General features: G+C 36.6%; 1 protein-coding gene across 1 annotated transcript in view; it reads left to right on the top strand.

Annotated features, from left to right (window-relative positions):
* The first annotated feature begins 396 nt into the window (after window positions 1–396).
* The window catches only part of PLA2G4F (phospholipase A2 group IVF), a 28455-nt gene continuing 17771 nt past the window's right edge, over window positions 397–11080 (top strand). Inside the window, exons 1-5 of the mRNA XM_007428599.4 lie at window positions 397–784; window positions 2858–2930; window positions 4636–4772; window positions 9447–9572; window positions 10185–10225. Of these exons, the coding sequence (XP_007428661.1) occupies window positions 674–784; window positions 2858–2930; window positions 4636–4772; window positions 9447–9572; window positions 10185–10225 (488 nt within the window). The 5' untranslated portion in view covers window positions 397–673. The remainder of the gene's footprint in view (window positions 785–2857; window positions 2931–4635; window positions 4773–9446; window positions 9573–10184; window positions 10226–11080) is intronic.

Genomic DNA, 11080 nt, shown 5'->3' with positions numbered 1-11080 from the left:
AGGCGGGACTTCGCTGGGGTGGCTCACTCCCATATTATGAAATATGTTGCCCTCCCCAGATACACTTGTCCAACTCATTTCTTGCCTTCTGGAAGGCACTGAAAATCATATTTTCTTTAGTTGGTCTTTGGGTCTCTAACAATGAATAATAACCAACCTTTTAGTTATATTAATTCTATTTAATTTTTTAATGAGAGTTAGGGAATGGTGATTAATGCTGTAATTTATTGATGGTGCATTGTATTCCGCCCACAATCTGTGGATCCAGCCTAGAAATGTTGTAAAATAAACGTGTGTGTGTGTGTGTGTGTAATGACATCTTGCAAACATCGCAACGCTCCTTTTATCTTGAATTATCTCATGACGCTCATGAATCAAAACTTCCGGGGAGGTGGCTGTTTTACAGGAAAGGTGAAACACCGAAGCACTAAGTTGCCCAAACTCTGGCAGAACAAGCTTTGCGAAGAGGAAAGAAGGTGAAAGGGAGGACCGGCATTCCCTCCTCCGTCTCTCTCGCGCGCGCTTCCCCACTGAAGCCGAGCGCGCCGGCAAGAGCGAACCTGCATCTGCCCTGCTTGAAACCGGCCCCGCCTCCGCGCTTGGAGTCCGGCCGCCGCTGCGAAGTCGGGCGAGAAACGCAGGTGGCGAAGACGGAGACAACCACAATCTCGTCATGTTCCGCCGAGCGCTGCCGGGCCGCCTGCCGCCCCGAATGTTGCCCCTCGTGGCCGCAGCCCTCCTCGAAGGGAAGGAAAGAAAGGAGACTGGCCTTTATCACTGGCGGGTAATGTGGGCTGCGATGCGAGAGGCGGCCTTTCCCAAGCAAAAGTCCGCACGGGCGTAAGAAGTTGGCGGCCGCGTCGGTCGTCGTCCTCCTCCTGTTTTTAGTTTTTTTCGCCGAAAGCCTTCGCTTTTTTGAGTCGAAGGAAGCGGATAAAACTGAGGCAGCCTGAGAGAAAGGCAATGAGCCTTTAGGTTCAGGGGCAAACAAAGGCTTGTCTTATACGTCAGACTGGACCCCAACCCAGCCAGTCTCCTTTTGGCCTCGCGCGTTGCGCGAACCCCCCTTTATCTTAGCTGAGGGTTGAGCGTGTCATGCGCATTGAAGAAATTGGATTAGGTGAGCGAGTTGTGCGATCGCAGCCTTTCGTGTTTCTAGGTGACTAGATGCAAAAGAGGACGAGGCTCCTTCACTTCTAACTTGTGGGATTGACCTGACAAGCCAGAAACTGCACTTGCTGCTGAAGGGCCCGGTCCTTTTTTGCATCTAGTCAACTGAGATTATGTTGTTATGTTTCTCGGACTGTCAAAACAACACGTGTCAGCTGCCTCGTTCACTACCATAGGGATGGGGTCCAGCTAGGCAAAAGACACCCTCTTTCTGTAACCTTCCCTGCCCTCCCACTGCTTTGATTCCCCCCCCCCCTTTCAGAAACGTATTTTCAAGAGGGAAAATATTGCCTCTATATAGTACTGTCTTTCTGTTTTGGTGGGAAAGTTTGCCTTTCCAGTTAGGTTTGTTTGGGGAAGCCGTAGACCTTTCACCCGTAAGAGATTGCCATCTTCTTTAGTCTGTCGGGATTTTTGTTTGCAAAACCTTGTAAAGATTACAAGTTGGGTGATGGCTGCTGTTGACAGTCAGCATGTCAAAACCTGACTGAGTCTTCATACAGCCTCCACTGGTTCATACTTTACAAGCAGTGCACTTTTAAAAATACTTCCTTATGTGTCCAACACAGTTTTTGTTTTATACATTGGGCAGTTACATAATCCTTCATAATTCATAACCTTCAGTACAGAAGCCCTTTTTTATGCTAAATTTAATGAAGGTTACTAGTAGCCAATAGTTAAGGAAGGCTCCTTCACAAATTGCTGTTTGCCCACCATTTTGGCTGGTGTCACCACCATTCTTCCCAGTGGTTGTCCGGTCACCAAAATGGGGCCCTGGTGTATTTGCTATTCCCAACTCAGGGAATGAAATTGAGGCATGAAATGGGGGGAGGCCTACCTTTTTTCAGTCCTTTCCATAGGTCATAAAGTAATACAAGTAAATGTATTCCTTTACAACAAGATAGGAGGATTTCCATCTATTTGGGAGTGTTCAGTTTTGTTTAGGTAAATGATTGACCAATCATAACTTTCACAATGACTAAACAGTATGTAAATGGTAAAGTGTCCCTTAGGTTAAGGTTGAATTTTGGTGACTGTATAGACATCCTTGTAGTTTTCTTAACAGCAATATAGAAGTGGGTTGCCACTGTTTTTTCAGGGAATTTTTTCAACTTTCCTGTCTAGCTTCATGGTACCCCATCCTGGTATCACTGTGGTCCAACTATGCTTATCTTTATGGGGGGGGGGGGGGTTACTTAAATCTGGGAAGATGCTGCCACCTGCTGCAGCAAACTCTTGAAAGGAGACAAGTAAAATAGGTATGGTAAAATATAAATAGAATTAGTGACAGGAAAGTAAATTAAGAATACATGGCCATGAATAAGTCCAAGGAATGTTCATCACTGTTGCAATATACAGTATAGATTTCCCTGCCTTGGAATATAAATAAGTGGATTTTGGAAATCTTTGAAAGATGTGTACGCACTTGGTCTATTCTTGCTCTGCATGTTTTTAAACATCTGATGGTTGGAAGTTAGGAAAAAATAGCAGGGTTGATATTGCATCTCTCTCTCTCTCTCTCTCTCTCTCTCTCTCTCTCTCTCTCTCTCTGTGTGTGTGTGTGTGTGTGTGTGTGTGTGTGTGCAGGTGTTGTTTTCTACTGAGAGGCTGCAGGTCTGTAAGATAATTAAGGTCACCAGAAATGACAGCCCTTACTTGTTAATATTTGGACTAATTATTTTTGCAGCGTGAGAAGCACCCTTATTACAATCTCACTGTAAAAGTCCTCAGAGCCAGGAACATTAAAGGAACAGATTTATGTAAGTATCTGGAGATGATAAGTTTCTCATTCGGATGCAATCTTTATAATGCATTTAGTAGAATACCAACTGTGATCAGCGGTGAATGGTTCCTTAAACCAGTAGCCCCAGACATGGCCAATAGTGAGGGATAAGTACTTTCCTGGGATTGCACAGCTATTGTGTGACCCCAAGGAAAGGCAGAGCTTTTTTAAGAAGGTCCAACAGGTGTACCATGCTTGCCCCTGTGTGTGGGTGCCTTTGAGTCAGTTTTTGATTCTTGGCGACTGCCTGGACCAGTCCCTATAGTTTTCTTGCCAAAGTTTTTTGGAAGTGGTTTGCTATTGCCTCCTTCCTAGGGCTGAGAGAAAGTGACTGACTCAAGGCTACCCAGCTGGCTTTGTGCCTAGGCAGGACTAGAACTCACTGTCTCCCAGTTTCTAGCCTGCTGCCTTAACCACTACACCAAACTGGCTCTCTGTTTGTTTGTTTGTTTGTTTATTTGTTAGCCTATACCTGCTCTGAAAGCATGCTTTTGGCTTCTTATCTGAAGCACAGTATAGGAATAGGGAAGCATTGTTAGCCTGAGAACTGGTTGGACATCAGGGACATCAGGTACCATGTACAGGAGTAAGCATGGTCATTCTGCCCTAAACTTAGTCTGGAACATGAATATATCTCTTTGGCTCAAAGCTATCTTTATCGTTACTTTTCAAAAAGTAAAAAGTGCTAGGTCATAAGCCTTTCTGGAAGTCCTGTCCCTTTTATATCAAAATATTTTTTTCTAATGATGGGCTGGCTACTATGTTTCTTTTCTTTTAGAGTGTTCACACACTGTATACTTTTTTTTAATCTATGCCCTTTCCTTTAAGAATAATCCAACACTTAAATACTGCAAAAATGTACTTAAATAAAGAATAAAGTGTACAGGTTAAAAAAAGAAAAAAATGTAAATGTGCTTTATATAAGTTTGATTATTTAAGTATGCCTTTTTCTGGTGCTAAGCCATGGTGAACAAATGTGGAATAGAAGTATTTTTTTTTCCTGTAACAGTAGAGTCACACTATCAGAGGATATTTATATTTGACTACTAAAAAAAGATGAGTTTTAAAGAATACAGTATATTTCAAATGTTTATTTAAGAAAATGCCCCACTTTTCCACTCTACCCAAAAATAAGTTACTCACACTGGCTTAGAAAATACAGAAAGCATAAAAACAGGTTTAATGCAAGCAAAAAGCAGTAGGAAAAGCAGAGAACTAAAATTACCAGCCAATAAATAAAATTAATATATTCAATGCTTATTTAAGGAGAATTTTTTTCAATTGTCAATAGAATACAACTGAAGAGGCAAATAAGATACTATAATTGATTGGATTTAACACTTCTGAAAGACTCAGTAGAAGCAACAGAGATGTACTCTCCTTTTCTAGCTCTGGGAAAAGATAATCTTTTAGGATTCCAAAACTAGGCTGTAATCTAAATTGAACAGAATCCAGATGAGTGTGATATAGCAATTAGTGAGAATTGAATCACTGCCTGTTTGTATCATCCACAAATGGTATGTTGCTGCAAGTTATTCAAAAAGTGTTTTGAAGAGTTAACAGTTTTCCTTACACAACTACCCTCCTTTTGTCTGTCTGTATAAGTTCAGAAGGATCAAGTGTAAAAGTGGATGACTTTCCTAATTTGACAATCCTGTCCATATCTGTTCTTTCCCATTTAGTGTCCAAAGCTGACTGTTACGTGGAATTGCGTCTGCCAACTGCATCACCTGTTATTTACCGAACTCGAGTTATTGACAACTCCAGTGATCCAGAATGGAATGAAACTTTCCAGTACAGGATAAATGATGCAATCAAAGTAAAGGATTCCACTCTTGAAATGGAACAATAAGTAGGGGGAAAAATCTTATATTTTTGGAAACCAAAAAGTCTTTGTAGGAAATCACAATTCAGTAGCCACCACCCCTGGTGGTTTTGCTGTCTTGTGACTGTTTCTCTCCTTCATTTTGCTGTTGCAAAGTTGCTCTTGGGTCAAGTCATGAGCCATTATAACTAAGTCAGACAGTCTTGATAGGTCAGGGCTGTTCTTTTAAGCAGAAGAAAGAGCAGGTGGGATAGGTCTGAACTGGCTATTTATCCCAGGCAAATAGCAGGCAAAACTAATGTTACACACATTGTTTTGCCATCTCTTATTTGCCCCAGTGATTTCAACTTTCACATAAGTAAAAAGTTTACATATGTGCAAAACCATTTAGAGTTAAACAAGGGAGAAAAATTTATAGTATATTGTGTGTTTTAGAAAAAAGATAACAAAAGAGTAAATTTGCTTCTTATTTAACACACATTTAGGTTCACATTCTGATAGCATCATAGATGGTCATGATGGAATAAACTAGCAAAGACTTTAATTTTTGCTACAAACCATTAAAAACAAGCTTTCCCAAGTATGATTTGCCTAGTTCACCCATCTAAACATACTGTACCCTATTACATTGATCAGGTTGCCATATAGCTATATAGGAAAGTTTGCCTGCTTCTAAGTGTGCACTGTAATACAAAGGTGTAGTAATATGTTACAATTGTGTTTGAATTATTTTCTTATTGTTGTCTAATTGTACTTTAAAATTCTGTTGCTATGGAGTGGGAACCTGTTCCCTTGTCTGTAATGGTAGTCATTGGTGAATGTTCTGGTTTGTTTTCATAGGGAAGAGATTTTAGCAGGACTTGATTTATGGTCAAAGACTAGCTGTTGGTCACATAATGCAAATGTTCAAAGAAACAATAAAAGACAAAAGATACAATTCTCATGCAATACGTACATTCAAGTAAATAATGTATTGCTTTCACATGGTTTAGAATTAATCAGAAAGGTTTAGATCAAAATCAAGTTTATATCAGAAAACTCTGAACTGTAATAACTGCAGAACAGTACTTTGGAACTTTCTGGAGAAATCTGGAGACAAATCAATAAATAAAAAGATAATTTAACATGGAGCCAAAGCATTTAATCTGGCCAAAGAGAAGGCTGTCCTGTGAAACAAGCATAAAATATTTGTCAGATAATTAGCTCGAATGAAAATAGGTTACCAACACAAGTTAGGAAGAGTTTATGCTCCAGCCTTTCTTGGCAGCAATTTAACAGACACATTGCTTCAACTCCATTATGGCTTTTTGAGAAATAAAGGGGTTAGAGACCACAGAATCTGATAACCAATTCAGTGATATTCTTTTGATAAAAAAAGTTTTCTGTCAGAATCAGAGACATCAGGAAATTTTCAGTAAAAAACAATTTTAGCCAGAATTTAAGGCAGCAAAATCACATGTGAGCTTTTAAAGAAACAGACTAGCTTCCATGTGCAATAATGAGTTGGAAACATGTTGTGGGATCTGGAGCTTGGCTTTCAAAATGTTAACTGGACTGCTTTGAGAGATCATAGATCTGAATTGGTACAGATCTGTAAGCCATACAATAGGAGGCTAATCACCTTAGTTTTAAAGATGTTTATACCAATGTATTGTTTAAATACATTCTTTTTTTTTGTAGTAAGTTTATTAAAGGTTATGTTATACAAATAAAAGTAATACTGTCTACATAGACTAAAAATATATAGAAAAGAAAAAAGGGAAAAATTTAAAGTAAAAAAGTGCAGAAAAAAGAAAAAAAGAAAGAAGAAGAAACCTTCCCTTTCCTCCCCAGCAAGTATAATCAACATTAATAGTTTATCACCATCTCTTAAAAAAAACTACCTCTTCATCCCATATCACATCCGTTCTCTATAATCAACTCTTTAAGGTTTCATCACTTCATCTTAAACAGCAAAAGCCCATTAAAGGTTATCAGAAATAACAATGTACTATACAAATTACATTAATAGATCTACTTTGAATCCTTCTTTTTACATTTGTATCTCATTTTCTGTTTAAGCAATCCCCCCATCTCACTTTCAAATAAAAATATTAAAGCATTGTCATCTAATTGTAATGAAAAATCCATTAAACCTCACCAGAGATAACATTCCATCTCCATAAACACAATCCTTAAAGCATCATCATACAGTCTTAATCAATAAGAATCCATTAAACATTACAAAAAATAGCAACCCATTTATAATAACCTGATCAAATAAACTGATTTTGTACTATTTTTTCTTTCTCCCAGGATTCATTAATTCCCCCAAACCAAGTCCAAATATCTGCTTTTTCAGAGTCTCTTTATTTCTCCTCTCAGAATTGTTGGCATCCTTATCATACCTCTTTTGTAATTCCAGTAACAAAAAATTATGCACATCACTGTTCATATTCTCACTATCACTTCTCACAAAATCTTTGACAGTTCCAACAAGTCCTTTTTGTAAATCCATTATAGAGAAGTTATCTACATCAGTCTTCTGGGTTGATATTTGTACATCTTTTGTAGTTATTAAATTAGCATCCAGTTTCATTTGTAAATCCGTTATTCCCATCTCTTTCTTATAAGCTGTCATTTTTATATCCATATTCAAATCTATTTCAGTTTTACTCAGTGGAACTTGCTCTTCATGAATATCATCTTGCAATGCAATAATAGCAGATAACTTTATAATTACGTCTTTAGCCCATTCATCAAATATTTCATTTAATGATACCATTGATACATTTGTTTCCTTCTAGCACCCTCTAGTGTCCAATCTTCAAAGCTGTCTTTTTTTTAATAATAATTTTTATTAAAGTTTAAAAATAAAGAGATAAAAAACTAATACGAATTAAGAAAAATATCAAAGTCTTATTGGTTGTTTAGAAATAATTTTTCCCCATGAGAGAGGATTCTTTTAATTAAAGCTTTTCTTTAATTCAAATGTAACTGAACGTTTAATCTGTTTAAAACTTTCTAAAATCAACATTGTAATCACTCTTTTGCTGTGCATTCCAAAAACAAAAACAAAAAAATCTTACAAAACTTTAAACTTGTAATTTTTCTTTCTTAAAGGGTTGAAGGAGAACTCACCCAGCAAATACAACCAAACTTGTAGTTCCAAAGGTATTTAATCTTAACAAGCATTAAAACAAACAAACAAACAGACAAACTCCAAAGTGATTAAAAAGTGAGATTTGGTTGAATCCTGAGTCCATAAAAGGCAACATTAATGGCTCTGAGCTCATTGGAATCCTGTGAGTCCCAGTTGTTTGCAAGAGACTGCAAAAACATCAGTTTATGCCATATTCTCACAAAAAACCCCCAGCTGTCCAGAGTACTTATGGGTGATCTCAAATAGATCTCTCTTTTCTGTGGAGAGAATTTGGCAGACCGGACCCAGCCTCCAGCTGCCTTTCAGTTATAATATTTCTTGCTATTCAGCGGGGCGTCACTTCGCCATTCCTCACTGGAAGCTTCTCCAGATTGTTTAATACAGTCTCATAGTCATAAGCTATTATCCCTTGCCTTATTTTTAAACCTTCAAAATAAGTGACTGAAGCAACTAGTGTATTATTTTAGATTATCAATGAATATTAAATGATTCTTTTTAAAGCCATTGGAATGTCATATTGATAATTAAGATGGAAAAAGAAATCTTAGAATAGTGTTTTATGGATACCTTAAAATCAGGACCAATCACGTAAATATTCAAGCACATTATTTACATACAACTAACTCACAATACAAGGATGCACAGAACTTTAAATTCAGAGTTATTTCCTCAGAAAACTACAAATAATTTTTAAAATTATACATTTGATAATATTTCAAAAAGAAAACCAAAAACCAAAACCAGAAATGGGGAAAAATATCTATTTTTTTAAAAAAAACAATCTTATTTATAGTCATGTGTACAAATGGCCTACCATATGGTAAAAACTATTTTTTATATTTGTATACTGTTAAATTGAATTGGTTCTTTGCTTTGAGCACTGAACTGAATTGAATTGACTCAACTCATTCAAAAAGATCCAACAGCATTCTGAGAGGATGAGAAATGAAGGGCAGAAACTAGAGTTTGAGCTTTACAGCAAAGCTTTTTAAATATTGGCTCTTGTAGAACAGAACATTTATTCTGGCTTTAGGCAGTAGTAAAATGTTCTAGGCCAGTACTAGCCACCTGCTAAGAATCAAATTATCAAGTAATGATTTGGGGAAGTCTTGAAAAAGTCTCCAGATTTTCTCACATTATGTGTGGTAAGGAAAAAAAAAATCTCTCTGCAACTTCTTTAACATAGTCTAAGACCCTGTTGTGGAAAACCATATAACTTGATTGCTTGTATTTGGTGGATATTGTGCCTTAGCTGGCGCATCTAAATGATCTTATATTTGATTAGAAGAACAAATACTTGGATCTTCAAAGTTTAATAAATATATATTATATTGGCTTTTAATAAAACAAACCTGTTTTATTAAAAAGCCCAAAGCTATAATGAGTATGTAAAATTGGCAATTTGGTATATTAGCAATGAATTTTTTAAAAGTCAGAACATTTTACTTTTTTCCATGAACATCCGATATAATGCACACCATTCTTCCTCTATTGTTTTAGTGTTTCTCTTTCTCCTGTTTTTTTAGAATACGCTTGAACTGACTCTGTTTGATGAAGATGTTCTTATAAGTGATGAGCTTACTTCCGTCGTGTTTGATGTCACAGGGATTGAGGCAGGCCATTTGCTGAAAAACACTTTCAAACTAAAAGAGGTTAGGTTTTTTGCTGCTTGGTCCATTACAAAAATCAGGCTTAAACTTGGTTTTGGTTCTGAATACAGGCTGGCTTTTACTAATTAATATTTTAACCAGTTACATTAGCTGTCTTCCTCCTGTTGCAGGGAGTAATCTATAACTGAATAAGAAGATCCTGTAATTTTTGATGAGGAGTTTTGATGCTGGGAGAACCATATGGGATCCCTCAATTTGGATGTTCATTTATACTATTTGGAAACTGTGCAACCCTACAGATTTTTTCTAATCTTTCCATGTCGGCAGCTCTTGGGTTGATTCAAATCTCAGGGAATATAAACCTGAGAACAACACCTGCATTTTACTGTCTTAAGTTTATTTGCACCCTTATTAAATTTGCAATTGATGTTGCATAATACATTTGGCAGAGAAATGAAACTTTTGCTGGATTTTTTTTTTTACTGAAAACTTATTTATTTATTTATTTATTCATCAAATTTATTTTATCCTTTGGATCAGACTAGCCTGAAAATGATACGAATATGTTCTGAATTATGTTATAGTCCTTAAGTGTAATATGATGATGATGATGCTCACATATAATATATTAATCTAATACTTATTTATTTCTAGGATAAGGAAGAACTGGATATAGAATTTTTTATGGAGAAAAGGTAAGAATTATTGTATTTTCCAGTCACACAATCCAGAGTTCTAAATGTGATCTAGGAAATGCCCTAATAAATTCAATTGTGCCTTGCACCTAAAAGATTAATAGGATTAGCTTAATTTTTAAACTAATTTTGAGGTTTTTCGAATCTCACTTGGTTTCTCTAAAAAAAAAAGGTGTTTAAGCAGACAACCTTTATGAAACAGAATTGTGAAGTGATGCCCCACTTTTAAACAGAAGGACAAATGTATTGTTTCACTGGGTAATAATGGCTTCTGTGCTCCTGGTATCAAAGCAAAGTACTTTGTTGAAACAAATTGGCTTTGTTTCGATCTTTGTCAAAAGATATTGCTGAAGCAAATCGTGACTGATCTGTATAGGCTAAGTTAAAAAGCAGTGTTTGCCAAAGTAAAATAATAGGACACATGTGCTTATGTTGCATGTGCAGATAAGCCTTTGTCTGTGGGAAGAATGGAAAAAAATAATATTATGGTTCCTCCTTCTTCTGAGGCTAAAGTAAGGGGTATCTTAACTACTTGCAAATGGCAGAGGATTGCTATTAGGGCTTGTGGTTCCCCCCCCCCATAACATATCTTAACTGTATCTCCAGTTTTTCTGGAAGAGAGGTAACTAGATGATAGGTCCTTTCATAGAAAACAGTCTTCAAGTTTGATTTGTGCAGATCCTCAATATACAGTATCCACACATTTTTTTAAAATTGTTCATGGCAAAACAGTTGTAGGAAATTAAAGACTCTTAGCCAGTTTTTGCAAATGCAATTTCATTGATGTCAAGAATAGGAAACTGGAATTTTGGACTACAGTGTCTGTCATCCCTAAATATTTTACATGCTGGCTGG

The sequence above is a fragment of the Python bivittatus genome, unplaced genomic scaffold (genome assembly GCF_059951505.1).
Source record: "Python bivittatus isolate LINGU-HERP-01145 unplaced genomic scaffold, Pbiv_v1 ctg000480_np1212, whole genome shotgun sequence".
In the NCBI taxonomy this organism is placed as follows: domain Eukaryota; kingdom Metazoa; phylum Chordata; class Lepidosauria; order Squamata; family Pythonidae; genus Python; species Python bivittatus.
This window is presented reverse-complemented; position numbering and strand designations above follow the sequence as displayed.